General features: G+C 46.8%; 1 protein-coding gene across 1 annotated transcript in view; it reads right to left on the bottom strand.

Moving 5' to 3' along the window:
- Window positions 1-19,613, bottom strand: part of LOC144172689 (cytochrome P450 4V2-like) — a 45,014-nt gene extending 25,401 nt beyond the window's left edge. The window contains exons 1-3 of the mRNA XM_077701322.1: window positions 19,061-19,613; window positions 11,897-12,006; window positions 3,913-4,001 (exon numbers count right to left, since the gene is read on the bottom strand). Coding sequence (XP_077557448.1) covers window positions 3,913-4,001; window positions 11,897-12,006; window positions 19,061-19,310 — 449 coding nt within the window. The 5' untranslated portion in view covers window positions 19,311-19,613. The remainder of the gene's footprint in view (window positions 1-3,912; window positions 4,002-11,896; window positions 12,007-19,060) is intronic.
- Window positions 19,614-21,812: the final 2,199 nt, after the last annotated feature.

Genomic DNA, 21,812 nt, shown 5'->3' with positions numbered 1-21,812 from the left:
GCACCCACGGACGGGTGGTTTCTCACCAAAACACGAGACAATAGCGAAGGCTACGGCTGGTCACAAACATAGGACATGCTCGCGTTACGTTACGTTTAAAAAAACACGACCCTAAATACAAAGGGTAAAACGCGCCATAAAAGTGTAATAAATGTGCCCGCTTGCATGATACAATTCCCACGGTTACTCAAGCACTTTTAGCGACCGAAAGTTTTGAAGTCGTTAATGGCTAAAAACAATCCTTAAGAGCAAAACTTTTCGGGGAACTGATGTCTGCTTGTATTTTTTGTAGGCGAGAGACTGCAATACTTGTCAACGTACGGAATTAAAGTGTATGTGTGGGCGAGTTGATACTCCCGTGCAGGAATTTCGTTGAAGCGCCCGAGAAAAGAGTAAGGATAGGAACGAGACCTCTTTCCTGTCCTTATTCTCTCCTCAAATTCTGCTGGGCCCTTGACCGAATCTTCTTAACTGCTACACCGTGTCCGCGTCTCTTTGCTCCCTTTCGTTCTTTTCTGTCTTTTGGCGCGAAATACTCAAACACACAGACTGGTGACACACGCCACGGCTTCTCCGGAATCGGGCGGCTCGGTGAACCTGTTCTACTCACGTACGGTCACGTTCACTTGTCACGCGGCATGCACTAGCTTTTACCTTTTTTTCCACCGCTGGCAACGTTCGGAGATAGCACAGTGGCAGTGCCCTAGGGTACAACTGTGGAGGCCCGCGTTCCTATGAACTGAAATGTGTTGCTCCAGGCCTTCGCCTTAATAACTTTGCGAGTCGATCTTTCGGTCAACAGTACTCGTCGCTTTAAACAACTTTGCTGTTATATAAAGCTCTAATAAAGGGACAAAAAGAAAACAAGCTGCGGAGTGCGATCACTGCTAGTTTCGGTTTCGGTTTCTGTGATCCAACGAACTGGAGTGCAACGTGGGGCTTTCCACGCAGGCACCGCAAATCACTGGAGACTCTTTCGGATATTTGCGGCTGATATTCTCCTGTGTGTTTACCATGTTGATAGGCGCACCTAGATTCAACGCTGTTACCTAGCGATGGAGATTGAATGTACGCAATTTTAAAAGGACCCTACAACACTTTTTTCATCTTTTTTTTTATCTTAAATTCTTGCAGAGCCCAACACATTAAGTACTTACATTATGGGGTCGCAGAGTACCTCAGCCAAAAATTACTTCTCTATGCCCATCAGATAACTTGAAAACTCGCTCAAAATATTTTCCGCTCTTTGCCGGTCTTGACGTTCTTCGACGGCCCGAATTACGTCACTGATGCCATGTAGCAGCTGTTGGTCGGTTTTGCTTCAGATGCAGCAATGAACCCATTCGGTAGCAACTTTGAAAATAAAGCTACAAAAACAAAGCAGTAACGGAAGGCGTGTCTGCTGCGACAAGTAAATCACGCAGTGCCGTTCCGTGCTGGCGATAACTATAGATTTCGCAGTACTTCTAGGCGCGAAGGAAAGAGTGAAAGCGTTTGTCGAAAGTGTTGCAGGGTCACTTTAAGCTAGCCGCTAGCCTACCTCCCCCCCTTTCCCCTCTATTGGTGTAGCGGCCAGCGATTGATTCCGCAGTATAAAAAACTGATGCAGTTATTTGGCCTGTGGAGCTATATTGACTCTCCTCTATCCTACGTTCCATTCAATAGTTCCCAAAACGAACCACGGAAAGACAAGTTTTAAGCTATTGAATGGCGGCTGTAGTTAACTCTGTCGTGACAGTTTTTTTTTTTTTTTTTGTCCGGTAAAGCAATACCTTTCTTCGAAAAATAAACTGTTACTCGTCGACCTGGGTTCTCTTCCTATGTATGTTTACCGTTGCCACATTAACCGTTTAAATCGACCATCGTGAAGAGTCCCTATATACTGACTGCCGCTTCGCTGACGCGTTCACGTACACAAACTTGTTTTTAATGTTTAATTCGTTCCTGTGCTTGAACTGGTACTTGTCTCTTTGGGGATATCAACGCTGGCCCACCAAGCCGGTTCTGGGAGCGCCCTTTTTATGCGAAGGAAGAGTTGTCCTTCAGGGACAATTATACAGCCCTGCGTGGTTGTCGAAAGCGTGGAACACGCCTGGAAGGCACTGCAGCTCGTCTACTTCCCGCAGCGATTTATTCTTGCCAGAAGCTCAGTCACGTGTTTCGTGTCCGTTTTTCGCACTTGCCGACTTCTAAACACTAGTCACCACGAACCAACTAACCCGGAAACCCACCCTCATTTGATGACACCATCATGCAATGTGTGAAGTACGGGCTTCTATCAACAGGCGCAAATCTCTCTTTACGGGAGGCCGTATACTTGTTCCCTAGCCTGTTCAACGTCGGGTTATTTATTTCTGGCCACATGACTCCATCCCTCCCTCCCACACTCTCTCTCTCCCCTGTCTTTATCGCTCTCTCTCTCTCTTTCTCTCTCTCTCTCTCTCTCTCTCTCTCTCTCTGTCTGCTTAATTCGCAGCGCACGCGTTTCATTTCTTGACACAGCGCATATTTTCCGCATGATTTAGGGTAAAGTAATACCGGATGCATCTTGTGTAACGTGTTCAATAATTACCTGTATTATGCCTGGACAACTGGACTGGAAAGGATTTTATTCACATCGATCCTGCAGTGGGCGGGGGTTTGTTATGACCCCCGTCCCGACGCGGCCGGTCGTCGCATCTTCTTTGCTACCCTAATAGGCGCAGGCCCCTTTACGGAGCCCGTGCTTTTGCCTGGAAGACTGCTTTATTCGGGTGACATGGCTCGGAGCAGGGAATATTTTAATACGCATGAAGTAAACTCATGTTTACAGACTGATAAGTGCAGGCCCACTGTTTGCAAAAATGTGATAGATGCAAAGCTTTTTGGCAATTACTACTGGCCCGTTCGCCTGTAATGTTTACGTTACAGGGCTCTTAGGTTCCTGAGGTTCTATTTTAGATATAACCACTTGCGCATCGAATTTAAAGAGTAATACTTAAAAATATCTTCGCTTCCCCTTCCCCTAGGCCATGAACTTCATCAAACGGCTTTTGATATAGTTTATGCAGCAGCCACTCAAACTAAGGACAACCCAATTCATCAATTTAAACCACTTCATCGCCTTTCCATATGACTGATACAGGTTTAGAAGAGCTAGTCGTTCCGTATTAAAACATGAATAGCCAAAATCTTTTTTTTTTTTTTTTCAGATGTGGTGCACATGTGTAGGTTCACCGGTGGAGAGAGCATAGCAGGCCGGCCTTGATCTTCCCTGCACTGGCAGCTGCGCACGGACAGCGAGAACCGATGATTAGAAAGGAACGCCAATTGCAAACCCTGCCGTGGCATATCGGTGATACGAGCCACCATCACGCGGGAGCCCCATTATGAAGCCACAACTGATTTCCGCCAGGGCAAGGTTACAACTGGTAGCGGAGTAGGAAGAGGTCCGTGGAATGCTTGGGTGCCCTGAAAGTGCGCGTTTCTACCGCCGAGCTTCTAGGCACGCCAGTTTTGGATCAAGCGGGAGTCGTGGATGTGTGCGGGGTCCATTTTCGTTGCAGTGCCTCGTAGCACAGGGACGACCAGCGAGCTCACCGTTTTCTTTTTGTGTGTCTGTGTCTGTGTGAGTGTGTCTTTAATATGAACCAAGTTTACAAGTTCTTTCTCACTGTTTTTGCCCCTGTCCCTGCCACCGCAATGGAACGCAGCGCAGGAATGAACATTCCAAATGTTTTCAAGCAGCAGTTATAGGGAAGAAATAACAACAGCACAGTTCTTTTCCAAGGGTCTTTGGGACTGGTGTGTTAAGAAAATATGTTACGGCTGAAAGATTTGTGCCGCGTATTATACTCCTGTGCTACGTGAAGCTGCAGCTCAAGCCGGCCGTCTCTCTTTTGAAAGCATCAAAAACCAGTGTGCAGTACCAACCTTGTCAAAAGATTGTTTGGCCCCAGCCATGCTGCAATGAAGTTGTATACAGTTGGTTTCCTGAGGCATTCCTTGTCCGAAAGTAGTTCCTGCGAAGTGAAAGTGTCCGTGCTTTTTGCTTACGTCTTTTCAAACATCCAACAGGGGCTCTCGAATAGCGTGGCAGCAGTCAATAAACCCACGTTTCTAGCCCTAGAAATTTTGTGGTTCAGTTAAAACATCAGAATACGCTTTCTTCACGTAACATAGCCTATTGGAACTGTTTAAGTCGATTAAGTGTTTGCTGTCCCTAAGATCACCTTCTTGAAGTTTCGTGTGGTGAAGTCTTGTGGTCCCGCACACTGCTAAATACAACTAGTTCACGGGTCCCACTGTGCAAACCCAGGCTGTTACCTTTCAGTAAAATTAGAAATGAAGCAACTCGACTAAACGTCATGTAAACAATAATGTAGTTTTAAATACATTCTAGCGCAGGCAGTTAATTTTTTCACAAAGTTCAAGCTTTCATTCAGAGAAAAAACGAATATAGTAAAGCAGTGTTCACAACACTCTAAAAGTGGGTCGAAGTTAACTAAAAACAGTCTTTTAAGGAGGGGGTATTTTAATACGGTGTATATAGAAAATCTACCCAACTTACTTAGATATCTCGAACGAGCACACCGGAGTAATCAAAATTACACCGACAGCATTTTACATAGCGCTGTTCTGTGATGATTATTCTGCATCGGCAATATTTCCGGGGAAAGACAGCGCATCTGGCACACGGACAAAAAGAAGACTGGATACACACGTCTTCTTTTTTTTAACCATGTGTCAGCTGAGCTGTCTTTCACCGGATAATGTTCAACCAACACGTCAAGATAGCCACCTTAGGACAACATTTCGTGTGCTGCATCCTAAAGTTCTGACTTCAAAACCAAAACCCTCAGGGTGACCAAGCACCATGTGTCCACACATAAGCATTGAACTCGGGCAGATGACCAAATATACTAGAAGTTATTCACACACCTGGCTCATTCCACGCCAAATGGCCCAGAGAATTCGCCCGACCATCTCTGCTTACATTATAAAAATTTATGCATGATCACTTTCCTGCACTATTCCTTCTCGTACCCGATTTTCTGGCAAAAAAATCTGTCTCTTACAGCAATTTGAAAATCGCGGCTGGGACGAAAACCTATCTTCCGAAAAAAAAATTCGGAAAAATGAAATAATACACAGAAAACAGTCAAATGATTCAAGGAGATAGAAAAAAGTAGTTCGCTTCTTTGCTACAATGCATTGACAGTTACAAGTGTGTTTGAAAATGGGCTTTGCGGGGAAGAAAAGCGGCGCTTCTGACAGATTTTAACACATTTTTTTACAGGCGGTAAAACATTTTAGAGACAATGCAGCTGCATACTTCGTTCAAATTGTTGACGATAAATGCAGAAAAATAACATGGGAGCGGGGAAGGGGGTACTTTCAGTGCGGTAAAAGAACGAACTTTAAAACATTTGCAAAATTACTCATGTTCAAAGGCTTATCACGCTGTGTGGCGGCTTATGTGAAAATACAGGCTTATGCTCATTTGAAAGGGTGTACAAAGACCATTTATTTAAGAGATTTTAACCGGACCACTTATTGTTTTGAAAAAGAAAATATTTTTAAATTTAGCGCTCACCACGGCCTCAGACGGGGGCCACGAGCCCGCTTCACGGCAACGACGCATTCTGCACGGCAGCGGAGAGGTGCGGAGGCAGCCCAGGTCACGTGGGGTTTGAGTTTTTACGCGCCTAGCTGCTTTAAAGAAGTGCAGCTGGCTGGTACTGCGTTTCGGAAGGGCGTCATCGGCAGATGAGCACTTGTTGGCGCTCCTAAATGAACTCCGGAACGGTTCACTTATGCAGGTGATACAGATGTAGTAGGAAGTCGGCTTCCAGTCCGGCTTTGGTCCATATAAGAGGCTCCAGTTTTCATCGTGGTTGTAGACGTGTGTTATTCGTCACTTGGAAAGTCTAGGTTGCGGAGTAATACGTGATTCCAGCATTTATAGTTGTTAGCGATTATGGTAGGAAGTGGTGAAAGGTAGGCGTACTTTCAAGGGAATTGTCGACTCAAACTTTCTTGAGAGTTTATCTTTTTTTTCCTTAACCATTCACTCAGAGCAGGGTATACTTTTATTGTTATCCCCCCCACCCCCCATGTAAAAAACTGATGGGGTGTAAGTATTAGTCCCTGGTATGGTCTCTGACGCTGGCCGCCAATCGCTTAACGGCACCGCCCCGCCAACACCATCGCAAGCGCTCTTTCAATGGGACGTTGCAAAATGTTCCACTCAGCTGATGCATTGAAGTCATTTGCATGGTAGCACAAATTTAGGGAATTTTTCTTGTTCTGGTACTGTGATGATTCCCCGTCGTTAAAATGGGAAATTTTTCGGACAGCAGAGAATGAGTGTTTAAGAGCTATTACCGCCAAAACCAGTGCCTTCGCGGCCGCTATTACCTGGTGAAGACAGTCCAACATAACGGCAAGCGATTTTACACAGAGTTCCTGAGTGTCTTCTGAACGATAGTATGCTCCGAAGGCGTGTATCGTGGCCTGCGCACGTACCCAGTGGTACAATTGTGGAGCATCTTTGATGAAGACGCTATAATTCCCTGCGAAGTCTAAAAGAATAGTCATTTTCTCATCTTTTAGGCTACTTTTTAGCTCTCGCAGGTATTTTGCTTGCTGTTTGCTTATGAAGCGGCTAACCTTGATATCTCCTAAAACGTCTGAAACTTTTCCGAAAAATGATTTTCTCTAGCCTTCAGCAAGCATCTGCGAACCAGTTTTCAACATGGAAGTCCTCAACTTTGCCCATATCCAGTGCGCTCTCCAAAAAAGCTCAGAAGGGCATCTTTGCCGGGACACACCGGACGGAGGCTTCCAGTGCCGTCTTTATCGTCGATGTTGCATACAATCGCTAACATCAATTCTTCTGCAGTTTGCGTGAAGCCTCCGGCATTAAGCATGAGTTTGAAGTTTTGGAGCGCCATACACACGTAAACTGTGTGGGTGCCACTTCCGCCGGCCAAAACGCAGGGTGGAGGGCGCACAGCTGCGATGAGAATCCGCAAGTTTAGAGCGCACTTTTTTTTCACTCCTCGTACGTTTCTCCCCGATTTAGCAAGACTAATCGCTTTTGGTCACCACGTATTACGTCTTCCCTTCCGGGTAGGAAATACAAGACGGCATTGTCCTTATAAAATCTTGTCATTGAAAATTTCGCTACTTCGCGTCTTGCTTTTCTTGGAGGTGCACCAAGAACCCCGTCCTTGCTTCTAATCCACATAGCTTCGCACGCGGGTCACTCCGAAGCGTGCGGCATAGTCGCAGTTTGTTTGCAAGAAGAGTATGCCCGGAAATAGTTATCCTAAGTCTCTTAATTCAAAGAACTGAGTGAAACAGATTAACAACACCCTTCGCCTGCGGCATGACGGAAGGCCTGAAGATACATGTGAAATCAATTTTAACAAGCCGACAGCATCGTTATAAACCAACGAAACATGCGGTATATCGACCTGAACTGCAGCTCCACCTCTCTGCGGTCGCGTTTGAACTATCGTTGCAGTGAAGCGGACTTAAAGGGGTACTGACACAAAATTTTGCAGGCGAGATAACTTCGGAAATAGATTGGTGCGGACACATATACATCATCTGCAAAATATCAGCGGCGAATACAGCCTAGAACATATTTAAAATGAATTTTAGAGTGTGAGAAACGCAACCGAGCAGCCAGCAGAGGACCACGCGCAATCGACATCCCGTGGGTATTTTGTAAATAAACAACATCCACCCACGTCACGAGTTTGTGTTTGCCGCTTCCGCACTGCCGCCGCTTTTCGCCGGCTCACCCGGCTCGCCGCTCCAATCGGAGGGCCGGAGGGCGGAGCTTCTGCTCTCGAGAACGAACGACCCGATCGTTGGCGGCGGAGGCGCCGTGAATTCGTCAGCTCATCGGGCAGCTTGCCGCGACCAAAGTTCTACAGCGATTCCAGGCACTCTGTTTCTATTACTTTTGATTTACATTGGACGCGAAAACGCGCCGGAGGCACGAAAAGCCCACTGAGCTAGCCGCGCGGTCGCTGTGCAGGCGGCCGCCACGGCCGCGAAGTGGCCCATGCCGGCGCCGGTAGCTCGAGTGATAGCTTGTTACAGCTGCACAAAATTGCACCCAAGTCCCAACCACGGCAGTTTATATGAGAAAGGAGTTAATGATGCGATGGCGGGTTGCGTTAAAAATTGTCATCTCCACCGCTTACGAGAGCGGCAATGGAATATCCGCCGCAGTGCTAAGCCGAACATATCTGTAGGCGGAACTGTAGGCAGGCCGCACGGCTGCTCCCAGCACGCGTCGTTCTCTAGCCGCGGCAGCATTTGCACTCGCAGCGCCTGCGTCACGTCCACGGTCGCTTTTTAATTAAGCGGCTCACGAGATCAGTACGTGGGGGCATTGGCAGAAACTGCCGGCGACACGGATTCGACAGGGCTACGGCAGCTTTTCTCTGTGATATCCCTCCGATGGTCACGTGGTCAGCATTGCTCACACAAAATCCATCGTTTCGCGGCACCCGCTGAAACCGAAACTCCGACTGGCCGTATTGAAAATGCCTCTAATTAAACAACGGTTGCACGCTGAAGCAAATGAGGTTTCTACAGGTGATAAGTAGGTCACTAGCTACTTATCGCAACAAAAAAAAACAAGATGCAAAATTTTTGTGTCAGTGCCCCTTTAAGGCCCGCCGTCTCAGGCCGTCGTGGGCGGTCAATATAAAAATTATTTTATCACTTAAAGCAACGAGTATTCCGATTACGCTTTCTGAAATATAAGCCCTTTGTACACCTTTTAAAATTAGCCTAAACGTGAATTTTCGCATTGAGCGCCACATAGCACGATAAGCCCCTGAACATGAGTAGTTTTGCAAATGTTTCACAGTTGATGTATTTACCGCACTGAGACTACCTCTTCCCGCTCCCATAGAATTTTTTCGCGCTTACCGACAACAATGTGAACAAGGCGTGCAGCTTCATTGTCTCTAAAAGTGTTTTACCGCATGTAAAAAATGTGTGAAAATCGGCCAGAAATGCCGCTTTTCTTCACGGCAAAGTTCATTTTCAAACCTACTAACAACTGTCCATGCATTCTAGCAAAGAAGCGCGCTCCTTTTTCTAACTCCTTGAATTATATGACTGTGCTTCCTGCACTATTTTATTTTTGCGATTTTTTTTTTCGAACAAAGGTTTTTAGTCATCGCCAGTATTTTCCAATTGCCGTAAGACAAAATGTTTTTTTGTTCGAAAAAATGGGCTACGAGAGCAAATAGTGTACGGAAGTGACGAACCATTAATTTTTATCGCATATTCGAAGATGGTCGAGCGAACTCTGTGAGAAGTTTCCATTGGTGGTCATTTATGCGTGTGGATGTGCACCATGCGCCCGTGGGCATGGGTATCAAGCAGAAACAGCGTGTAATCGTGCTTTTCAAGTTGCGCCGAAGTATACAATCCATTACAGCCACAAAAGATGTTTTAAGTGCGAATGCACTTTATAAACGACCCCAAACCATCCACCGCCGGCGGCGGCGGCGGCGGCGTCGGCGTCCGCAGTGCTCCTCTATATTTAAAAAAGAAACAGCATCCGGCGCCAGGTTTCGATCCGAGGACTTTGCGGCCGCAGCGCGACGCTCTACCGACCAAGCCACGGACACGACGCTGATATTAGTGTTAGTGACGCGCCTTATATCTTTAACGCATTCAAACTACGTCGTCAGCGGCGTGCGTTGGCGACTCAGCGGCGTTATAGCGGCTTGATAACTGCGTGGTGTACACGTGATACTACAAACCCGATGGAAGAGATGGAAGAGAAGGCGGCGAGGCGGTGGGCTGCGGGGGCCGAGCGCAAGCGCCGCAAGCGGGCCGACAACCGTGCATTCGCACTTTCACATTCTCCCCCTCGGGGAAATGCGGGGGAATTTTTTTCTTCTGCCTTCTAGCCCTTCAAACAGGTAACACACTTGAATACACAACCCGCAATTATACGTCATTATCAGCGAGAACTCATGGTTGACTGGTTGGGATGCCCAATTTAGAAATAAGGGCATCGGTTTGACACCGCACCCCTCTCAAGTGGCACAATCATTCTGATTTTCAGAAGCGCACGCGCTGTGACACCGACAACTGGCACATGGCCACGCACGCTTAGTGAGAGCCACACTCAGAAGAAAAGTACATTTCATAAAACTACCTTCTATAATAATCACAATCATCGCTATAAAAATTTTTGCTGCTGTTAGAGCCTTGCGGCGTCATGCTGTATTTGTCGCCATGCCTCTCCGGTGCTTAGTTTAGAAATAAAGCTCTATTTGACACCATCGTTTCTTTCCTGTCACCCACCACAAATTAAGAAATTGCCTGTGTCTGCGTGCGTATGCATCCGTGCGCGGGCGTGCGGGTGTAAGTCTGTGTGTGCGCGTGGAGCACAATGATATTTTTGGGAATGCGAGGGCGGCGAACGTAACGACGGTCCGAGTATATCCGCAGGCCAAACCGTGGTGGTCTGACTACATATCCCGGCAGAGATTCTGGGCCAGGACATGCACCGCCGATACCTGCGCACAAGTGACCCGATTGAGCGATTGGCCCGTCAGGAGCGTAAAAGAAAGTGAACAGTTCCGTAAAAAAAGAACACCTTGTTCTTTTTTCTAACAGAAGTTGACAATTTTCAGCGAAAGGTGGGGGTTCGTGAATGAGCGATATAGTTCCTATATATACATAGGCTATGTCAGTTATAGTGGGAACGGGCGTCAAAGGGGTCATGAAGACAATATACAACACCGTTCAGTTTGAAAGAGCTAGCCTTTGGAAACCGGCTCAGCTCTATGGCGCAAGACGTTTTTAAGTGCGAATGCACTTCTTAAGCGACCCTGAACCTGCGTCCACCGGCGATGTCCACGGCACATACCCACGTGGGGGATTGGCCAGGAATCTCCTCGTCTTCCTTGGCAACGGGGGGAGATGGGCGCGCGCTGCCTGGTCGCTGACATGGCACATACCCACGTGGGGGATTGGCCAAGAATCGGGCGTGAGAAGGGCTAATGCACCTGCTTAAAGGAGTCCTGACACGAAATTTCAAAGCTGAGATCCGCTCTAGCAATCAAGTACAACGACAACACAAATAGGTGTCTGTGAATAAATGCATCTCTCTTTCTTTGTAGTTGTGTGTGTGTGTGTGTGTGATCTCTCTTTCGCGCAAATTCAACTCCTGCATTCGCACTTTCACATTCTTCCCCTCGGGGAAATGCGGGGAATTTTTTTAACGGAAAATACACCACATGTTGAATTACTTTCGAAATTTGCGCTACGCGATGACAACACTGACGCAATCGAGGGAGCAGCGACGCAACGAGGGAACACTAAAAGTATTTTGTAAAAGTATTTTGTATCAGCGGAGTAGCTTGACTTCAGCATTCAACTGATGCGATTAGACGGATCTAGAGGCCCCACTTCAATTTCCGTCGTGTTTCGTGGCAGTAGCTTTTGTGGGTGGATGCTAAGGTTCTTTGCGTCATTTTTTTTTTACGGTGGGGGGAGGGGGGGTATATGGGCGTTTAACCCGCCAACACTTACCGCTGGGCTATGAGGCGCGCCGTAGTGGAGACCTCCGCAATGACTTCATTGAGATCTGGCCAGAAAATGGCTGGGGAGTCACCACTGCTTCGTCTTTTCTCCTTATATCTCGATTGTTTGTTTGAAGTTTGCAATAAAATTGCTATCAGTGTTGTTGGGATAAAGCAGCCTTTAAAAACCAAACCTGCGTGTTATTTTCAACGTCCTTTAAGGCAATTTTCTTTGTAGACAATACTAGGGCCAGAACCTTCATTTAAAATGGCGCTACCGCTTGAGAACGAGCACCTGGGATTTTCGGCAAATTAACTCGTTGCGAAACCTTTTAACTTACCTCAACGGCTTCAGGAGTGTGCAGAACTACGATGGGTGTTACGCCCAAGTACACCTTGAACGTCTTTCCCTTATACGTGTCACACAACTCGCGTATGACGGAGAACAGCCCTGAAAAGGAATAAAAAAGAGTTTTCCCAGCGTCCTAATAGCAACTGCTGTGGCTCACGAAACCATACGCTGATATTAGCAGGAATGTCTTTGGCGCGAAAACTTGCAGTCTGTTATTTGACATGAAAAATTGCGCTTGTGCGTCAAATAAAAATATTCCTAATGACCGGAACGTATCCTCTTTGCCAAGCAACGCGAAACCTCAGTAAGGTTCAACCGGGAGTGAGCATTGTGCAACCAAACAAAATGAAGCCCACTAGTTATCGTGTTTTTTTTTTTTAATGGGAATGGTCGCCAATAAGTCACAAGGGGTTTCCCCTTACATCTTGTGCCGTGGTTTCTTTCATGCAAGTACTTTTCCTTTAGTTTCCGCATTTTTCTGGCCGTTCTTCACGCCCACATCGACATAGCCGGACAACAATCACAATAAAGCACAAAAAGCACCGTGCGGTAAAAAGAGGCATTACGGGGCCGCAGAACATGATGTGTGTTCGTATTATAGGCCAGAATACTGGTATAAAGTTAGAACTTCCACATAGCACCGATTTGATTGGTACATGACCTCGCTTTGGAATGACAACCGCAAAACGACACGACGGGCGAAGAATGGGGGGGGCCAAGCGTTCTCTGAAATGGAATAATTTTTTTATTAGGCAAGCGCTGGCATAAGTGCGGAAACACGTTTTCGAAATAATAAAAAAGAAGGTAGGAAAGCACAGTGTGTAGTTTTGATAGACACCATCATTCATTTTTCAAGATGCGACGTGATCAGCGTGGTCGCAGCTGCTCTAAATAAAGAGAAAACCTCGCACATTTCTCCTTCTGTGCACTATCTCTTCATAATCTGATACTTTTTCAACATCGGGGTGCATCCGAAAATAGAGTCAGAGGCCGCACATAGTAATGAATCCGTTACCTTGACCCAGAATTATTTTAGGGCCGCGCACGTGGTTGTGGACATAAAGCACGCGGTGGGGTAAAAGTGCTTTAGCTGTATTCGTCACCATATTTGAAAATTATCAAGAAGTGTCGCCAACATCTTGTATGAGCGCAGACCCGCCGTGGCGACCTTACACGGCGTTGTGATGTGGAACTAGCGCACGCAGGTTAGATTCCGGCTGCGACGGCCTCTTTTATGTGACGGAGGCGAAAAACGGAAGCGCTCGTGTGTCGAGATATTTCGACTTTCGTGGTTTCAGCCTTACAAAGGTCTCCCGAGCCGTCCCGTTGGCGCCTGATAGACCGAGTGCAGCTTCGGCACGTTAAACGCCCAATTTTGAATTTGGATTGTTGGTGAGCATATCTAACACCTCAATTCGAACGCCAAATGTAGAGTAGTGGTGATCTCGCTTAGGGTGAACACGGGAGCGCGTGCGGGCTGATACTTTCAGAGCAGCCTACCGTGGGGCGCGCGAAGCATCGCGCCTGCGCTGTGCGCGTCGAGCCGGAATTGGCTTTGAAAGCGCGCATCGCGTCATCGGATCGTCCGCTAGTCTTCTGCTATGTTGTGCGTCATCTGCTAATGGTGCCTCGCTTTGAACATCGAATCCTCGATCCTTGTCCGAACATGCCTAATAAAAATCACAAAGGTGCTTTTCCACCGTAAATTGAATCGAGGTTGTAGTGCCCTAGCTCACTTCAAGCTCTCAATTTATTTCTGATAAACACTGTGTGCATGCTTTACTTGGGTTCAGCGGCCAAACTTAAACAAATAAATCGCTGTTTCAATTAGCGTCATGTTTTTTATGGAGTCTCATTGAAGCAAGCTGGCGAGTTGCGATGTGACGAACCAATTGCATTGCATTCAAGCTGATGAACGAATAACCTCTCACTAAGAAACAGCCTTCTTGCGGTTTCAAGTTTCCACTTATTTTTACAGCGGCCGATTGCTCCACCGCTTCTAGCGCGATTAAGTTAGCAGACGACGTTCAGACGCTCGGATGACGCGATGTGCGCGCTGGAAATGTAGCCTCGCTCGACACGCACAGCGCATGCGTGCGGCTTCACGCATCCCACGGTAGGCTGCTCTGATAGTACCGGCGGCCATGGGCTTCCGTGTTCACCCTAAGCGAGATCACCACTGTACTTTTGAATGCACCGTGAAAAGTATGCGCGAGCCTGGGGCCGCTGCGTTTGCCTCGCCCAGCTTCGCTCACACCCTATATTTTTTTTCTGATATTAGCCTAAGTGTGCTGCATAAACAAAAAAATCGCGCCAATCCACCCCGTGAATGTGGTTGGAAAGCAAAGCTGTAAACGGCACCCATAACAATTACCCATGTGACGTAACTTAAATTCCCTCACATCGCTCTACAAATAGCAAAACCAGAGAGAAGTGAAATGCACTTAACCACACCATTTATTACTTCAAAGAAATATTCTTGTTAAGGTTAAATCAATGCATGAAGCCTGAACGGTGTTTGGTTGAGTTGTATTGGTGTAGCTCAAGAGTGGAAACTTTTTTTATAAAAGTAAAGTAAGCTCCAACCCGGTGTTAGACGATCTGTCTTCTCCTTCTCGGCGCCGCGGACGGAGGCGACGAGATTTGGGGCAGAGAAGGAGGAAGAGGAAGAAATTCTTCTGTTCAGATTTCTGAACTGCCCAGAGTGCAGCCCTGGGGAGTGATTCTTCTGTGGAGCCCATATGCAGTCCGTGCGGCCTTTGTTCTGTACACCCGCTGAAGCTGGGTAGGTAGAGAGGGCCTGGACAGCAGTATCTCTTATTTCTCTTGTTGGGTAGTTGACGGAAGGAGAGGAGGGTGCTCAGGGCTAAAGTCGCACACCCCGATTACGGGGCGGAGTGTTCCTACTTCTGAGCAAAATTTACATTCAGCGTCGTAGCTATTCGGATACATGAAGTGAAGACGCGTAGCTTGTGGGAAGGCGCCCCGACTGTATGAGGCGTAGGGTAGTTTGTTGTTCTCTGGAAAGGGCAGGGTAAGGCGAAGGTACGGTCTGACTCAGAAGGCGATAATGCTGGGTTATCTCCCTGAACGTGACAAGCTGGTGACTGTCCTCGGGCAGCTCCATAGCACGGGAGGTAAAAGCGCAGGCTTGTTGGGTGGCGTATTTGTTGCCCTCCATTGAATCGTGAGCGGATGCCCAGATGAGCTGAATGGAACCGTTTGGGGAGTGGTTTTTTTCACACGCACAGGGCAGGTTAGGACACCAAACCCTACTGGTAATTCCAGTAGGCTTGCTGGGAATCGATGACTACCCTCCGAACCCCTGGTTGAGCGAGAGCCAAGGTGATGGCTGCGTCTTCTGCTGCCGTCATTTCTTGGGTCCTAAGCGAGGTACACGCAAGGAGGATGGTTCTGGAGGTAGCCACGATGATGGCGTATTGCTGCCCTCGATGTTTCAAGGCGTCTTTATAGATAACTGCATGATCCCCACCGAGGGTGGAGGTTAGCGCTTGAGCGAGTGCTTTTCGGTGACCCTCGTCATGTGAGGGGTTCATATTTCTAAGCAAAAGGAGCATCTTTAGTTTTAGTCGCCAAGAGTGTCGGAGTACGTCAAGCGGAGTGATATTCTGGGCTGCCCAACCAATCTTGTGAAGCATGCGGTTACCCATCGCAGTTCTGAGTCGGACCTTCTGGTTGGAAAGACGGCCTTCTATCAGCTCTTTTACCGTGTTGTGTAGCCCCGTGCTAGCAGCCTCCGTGTGGACGCACTCATGAGAAGAACAATGGCCGGACCTTCTGGTTGGAAAGATGGCCTTCCATCAGCTCTTCCACCGTGTTGTGTAGCCCCGTGCTAGCAGCCTCTGTGTGGACGCACTCATGAGAAGACGAATGGCCTGCTCGACGGTATTCTAATCATTATATAAAGCATCTCTATGCCTTCCTTGTCGAGAAGACAGGGGGTTGACATAAGTAACTCTCGAGAGGACAAAAGCTTCAGTTAATCGAAAGGTACCGGATTCCTTTAGGCCTAGCTTCTTGGTGGCAACTCGCCTGATCATGTGTATGATTTGATTAATGCTGTTTTTGAGGCGCTGCAAGGAGACGTCACTCTTGGTGTTAGCCTCGAGATGTAGGCTCAGGATCTTGATGCTGGGACTTGGAGTGATGGCCTGGCCATCAAGGAGTATTTGAATGTATTCCTTGATTTGGCGTGAGGGCGGACGACAAGGAGCTGTAAGTGTTTACGTGAACACTGGAGGCCACAGGCTCTAGCACATTGGCTTACTAGAAGTGAGATGCCATGCATTGGTGTGAGCTTCCTTGAATTTTTTGAACTCTAATCCCATGAGAAAGGTGCGCACAGGGCCACTAGATGGGCGTGAGTGGTCGCGTAACGCTTTCAAGTGGCATTCAGCGAGAACGCAGAGGGTAAACCCGTAGATGTGCTTGGTGAGTACACCACCTTTCTTCCCAGTCTTCGCGTGGGCTCGTAGCTTAATCGGTAAGACAAAGGGCTCTCGCTTTGTTAGTCTATTTGTTCCAGGTTCGATTCCCGGCGGTGCCAGTATTCTTTTATTTGTTCGCTGGAGTTTTCTGGTGACACCAACGGTCGCGAAAGAACCCTTGGGGGGTAGAGGTAAAAAGCTTTGCTTTAAAAAAGGAAACCTCGAATGTCCCTCCAGGTCCCGAAAAGGAGTCACCTCATTTTCTGAGTATAAATATGTCGTTTCGCCTAATCTGCAAGCAAAATATCCAAGGCGGGTGTTTTAAGCACTCGTTACAGTCTAAGTAGGCTGTAGAAGCCCAGTAACAGCACAGTTAACGTAAGCTCCACGACTGTGAGGATGCTCTGTGCCAAATGCTTGTGGGGTACAGGATTCTATTCTCTGTGCTGCACACGTAGGCCGCTGGCTAAGGTGATAAGTACCATAACGGTCTTTATAGGTAACGACCTAGCCATGCTCTGCGTTACCGCGCAACAAAGTTGTTAGTGACATTTTTTTATACTTTTTTAGCTCTTTCTGATTCCCCTGAACTAGATCGCGCTGTATTTTATGCTCAGCTATAAAAATTGACGGTCCTATTTAGTCCTCTGTTTGTGCACTGTATGCACGCTTTCTAGATCTACCGCTGCTCTTATTTCATCCGTTTTCTCGCTGCACATAGTTATTGCCCATTCGCAAGGGGGGAGTACACGCCTGCTGTGGTCTCGATTGAGTGTTTAAGTGAGGAGGTTTTTCTCGCGTACTTTCAGTGAGCACATTACAGCACCCCATAGTGGATCGTTGTCTACAGCTGTGCGAGAGCAGCGGCCGCACTGCCAGAGGAATTACCTTGCACGAGTTGCCTGTCGCTTCTGTACGCAAACAGTGGCTAAAATAGACATCTTGATAACAACAGGTATGACTGAGGTTGGCTGTCATACCCAACTTTGCCTTTTGTTGGCAATGTATGCGACGTTGAGAAGCTGCTATACAAGCCAGGATACTCATTCTAGTGAAGGAGCCGCAGCTGTGGAAGAAGTTCGCGTCTCTTGTGCTCCATTCGCTCTAAAAGTTTTCGGTTTTCGCGCAAAAATGATGGCGCTGTCACAGCCAAAATGAGCGAATTGGAGCGGCTTCCGCATACAATCAGGTACTTGCTGTCGAATTTTTAGCGTATACTGGCGGAGCTTCACGCAAAAAGAAAGGTCTTCAAGGTAAAGCCGAGGCTGAGAAAGGTCCGTAAAGTTTGGATCAATGCAAATGCTCAAAAATAACAAGCGCTTGGAAATGCCGACATGGTACCAATGTGGTTTACTTGGGTGCGTTGACGCTTACATAGCGAAAATGGGGATTCAGTTTGACCAATTGGCACTGACCGGTATTATGTGAAGTGATCGGTGGGGTCGGTATTTTTTTATACGACCGCTACGTCTTACGTCAACAGTCAGAGGTCACACTACGAGTGAACGTAAGCTGGCAAAGTTGACGAATAAATTTAGCAGCACCTGACGAAGCGGGCCGTTTCTACGCAGCAATTTGTTGGCGCACTGACTCCCGTAAGCGCCGGATGCTTGAGCAGGTAGTTTAGTTATCAATCAATCTAGTCGCGGGCTATACGGACAGACGCACGAACGTCTAGACGCACTAACGAGCGTTAGTATGCTTATTTTCTGGAATGGTCGTTTGGAAGTCCTAAGGCGGGCCCTTTTTCGAAAAGTGGATGCGTCTCTTTGCTAAAAGCAATGCGAGACAAGGAGCGCTGAAAATATGCGAGAGATATTTTATTAAGAGCGGCAGTGATTCTGCGAGTGGGCCCTCAATATCGCATTCTAAAAAGGAATCATCATTTACTTTAAAATTCCCCTTGTGTCTCGTGCCGTATGTTTTTTTTTTTTTTGGGGGGGGGGGGGGGACTCCTTTCTATATTCATATTAGATAATACACCAGATACTAAATATATTTTTCAGTAAGTGCTTTGTCCTCCTTTTTTCGTTGTTATGTCGCTTCGTCTGTCTCTTTCCAAAAGACGCTTAAGATGAAGTTGATACAGCCGAGCTTCGTATGCTTTATACGCAGAAATTGTTCTTTTTTTTTAGTTTCTTTAAACTCTTCCTAGATGCATTTATAAAGTTTCAAAGTTTAATATGGTGTCACTCGGCTGCTTCTGGTTGCTAATGAACAAACATTGAAACAGTCTGCATTTTTTAATTCCGTATTTTTGGAAAGATACGGTTTATGAAAGTGCGCTTCGACGTCGAGCATTACGCGCGTTCTATTTGGTGAGGGCGTAGCTTGAACTGATAGCGTAATTTGAAGAACAGCAACCACTGCGCGTGGACTTCAAAGGTTTTAATATTAAAAACAAATAGCTGAAATTTGGCAGGAGAAAGTATTCTTGAGGTAAAAACATCCAGAAAAGGGGGAATCTGTGAGGTTGCTCTTAGAGGTTCGCTTTTAAAATGCCGAGTGAGGCGGAATCGGGGGTGTACAGGGCCATAAGTTCAGTTATGTCTTTAACTCGTGTTTTGTTTCGCCACCCTTAGTGAAAACCGGGTAATTGGGACAACATTACGTAAAAGGTAATACGTCTATCTATCATAGCAGGTAATACGTCTATAGATAACAGGTCTATCTGAGCTTAGCAAAAAGACAAAACCTGTACTCACCAACAGCAGCGTCTTTGGCGCTGAACTCTCGATTTTTCTTCAAATAAGTGACTGTTGAAAACCAGAAGGGAATGCCATCCCAAGGTCCTGGGAGAGGTCTCAGTGCCAGCCACATTTTTAGCCACGCCCTACTTGTTGAGACCACGAAGTAGCATAACAAGGTTCCGAATAGCCAAGGGGCAGCAGTCATTACTAGCGCATCCAACCTAGAAGTTCTGACGAAGCCATTGGAAATCCACTGTGGAACCATTGGTCCGCAGCGAATGCGCGCCTAACTTCTGGTAACTGGTATTTCTTGAATATGAATCACAATACTAGTATCTGTTTAAAGTACCAGGTAAATAAAAATTAAATTTATTTGGTGTTGTTTAATGCAGTTTCTTCCGCTGCGGCAACGCGAAATATCCGTTTAAGGATGTACGTACTTGAGCTGTTTCTACCAGCTAGTTCCCTTTTTACTTTTTTAGGTGATTAAATAAACGAGAGTTGTTAGAAATGTGCACAAAAATGCTCCTGTGTGGCTTTACGTAAGCACCGCAATGTTTCTACGGCGTCCGCGCCAACTCCTCTACACAGAAAAGCGGAACCACGGTGGGCACGTCGCGTTTATACCTGAGGACATCACAGTTGATGACCGCAGTGAGTCAGTTGTGATGCCCGGCTGACAAAGCATGACCTCGGCGCCTGTTTTGTTTTTGTCTTCTTTCACCGCGAAGGACTCCTCACTATTATGTCGACCGCACAGCAATCGCAGTGACGGGCGCTGACTATCCCGGCCTTTGTTCAGTCAGAATGGCATCTGGACTAAAGGGACCTTTCATCGGAGACAAGATTCTCGAAAGGGGAACGGCACGTGCGCAGTTTACCTGTCAGTCAAGGGCGACGTAGTGGGCGGTAATGCGCGCGTTATCCTGGCAACCTCCTCCAGTGCGTCGCCAGACTGCTTGTAACATTTCTGGGAAAGACAAGAAAAAAAACCGGCCCTTTGCACATGGTGGAAATTGGCTGAACCAAAATAGAAGGCAATGTCACGCAATGAGCATTCTCAAGATTAATATAGTTCAGTTAGCGTCACGACGTAATATTGCGAATTTTCAGCGTGTTTGTTTCCTCTTGCCACCTTGATCATATCACTTTATCACTTCGTGAACGTGGACAAGTGCTTCGGTATTTTTTGTATTTCGCGGGGTTTCTTTGTCAGTCGGAAAAAATGAGTGCGCATATGGTTTGTCGCTGGAAGTACCGCACTTGGATTCCTCTCGTTGGGTACCTACCGGGGCCTCATTGACACTTTAATGATTGGGACAGTGTTTCTCGATTTAGATAGTTAATTACAACGAATAAATCTGGTCTCATTAACAAAAAAAACACTGTCCCGGCCCCGCTGTACCGGATTGTGCACTGGGTTTTGTTCAAATGGCGCCATTGCTCTTTTTTTCTTCTTTTTTCTGAAGTCTTGGTGCATGATAGCTAGGACATCCTGCATGTATTCCTTGAAAGCACCATTGTTAAACTCCTTTTGTTTATTTCTTTTTTTTCCTCCCTATGTGTCGTATATATGTTTCATGTTGAGATCACCTATGTGTTTTGTATACACTGCAGTAATATGCCCATGTAGTACACAAAAAGACAAGACGAAAAGACGGTGGCAAACACAAACAGGTCACCTTTTCTTTTACGGATCACGTATTCTTAGGGAGCACAGATGCTTGTGTAGGTACTGTGACAACATATGCTGCCAGGTGTTAATTGAACAGATTTAGGGGAAATCCCCAAAGTGGAGATAAGTTTCTGTAAAGGAAAGCTTCACATCCACCTAAATTCAGCCTTACGGCTACATAGGAAAGCTATACCGCTTCCTCGGAAACTTCGCAGTTGAAGAAAAATTCGTCCTGGTCCAGGATTCGAACCCGGGACCACTGCTTAACAGGGGCAGTCGCTCTGCCAACTGAGCTAAGCAGGAGGCTAGTCGTTAGTAGCGCGAAAGCGAATTGATCAACAACTCCAAGTGAAGGACAGGTGTTAATCGACCAGATTTAGGGGAAATCCCCAACGTGGAGTAAGTTTCTGTAAAGGAAAGTAATAATTATTTCTCTCTCTCTCTCTCCTGTAAATCTTTCTACAGCTTTCCTGTAAGGGAAAGCTGTATAGCTTTCTTTTGTAGCCGTATGGCTGCATTTAGGTGGATGTCAAACTTTCCTTTACATGCTGCCAGGTGTATTTATCTCAAATGATTGTCCTAAAGGGCACTCCCTGTTCGTTCGTGTTCGCCGTGAAAAAAATTCTCTAACGTTAAACCCTTCGCCACCTTTACACTAGCCGCTACTTGTTCCAAAGCGCAATCTGAAAGCAACCGGAACGCCTTTTTTCTTTGCGCTTCAGGTTTTATATTGACCTTCTTGAAGTTGTCATTTACAGCTGATCACACCTTCTCGTGGTACGTGCCTCCCGGAACAACTACAAAGAAACCATATTTATCGGATTCTAGTACCCTTAACCCGTTGTTAACCGTATAACTAGCAGCAGACATGGAATCGTCCTTCTGCCTGTGAACTGATCCGTATTTTTCTACGACGTCAGCACATTCTGCCAGAAACTGCACCTGGAACTCCTCAGTTGCAAACCATTGCAATGACTTTAACACAGACAGTCTGTCAGCCGGCCCAAGCCACGGCTCAAAACGAAACTTGGGGCCCTTCTTAAACACACCTTTCAGTCTCTCCAGTACTTCGCAGTGTCGGAAGATGATGAC

The sequence above is a fragment of the Haemaphysalis longicornis genome, unplaced genomic scaffold, assembly GCF_048455015.1.
Source record: "Haemaphysalis longicornis isolate Haplotype H1 unplaced genomic scaffold, Haemaphysalis longicornis Haplotype H1 scaffold_25, whole genome shotgun sequence".
Lineage (NCBI taxonomy): Eukaryota > Metazoa > Arthropoda > Arachnida > Ixodida > Ixodidae > Haemaphysalis > Haemaphysalis longicornis.
Note: the sequence above shows the minus strand (reverse complement) of the source record. Positions and strands in the feature narration are given on the sequence as shown.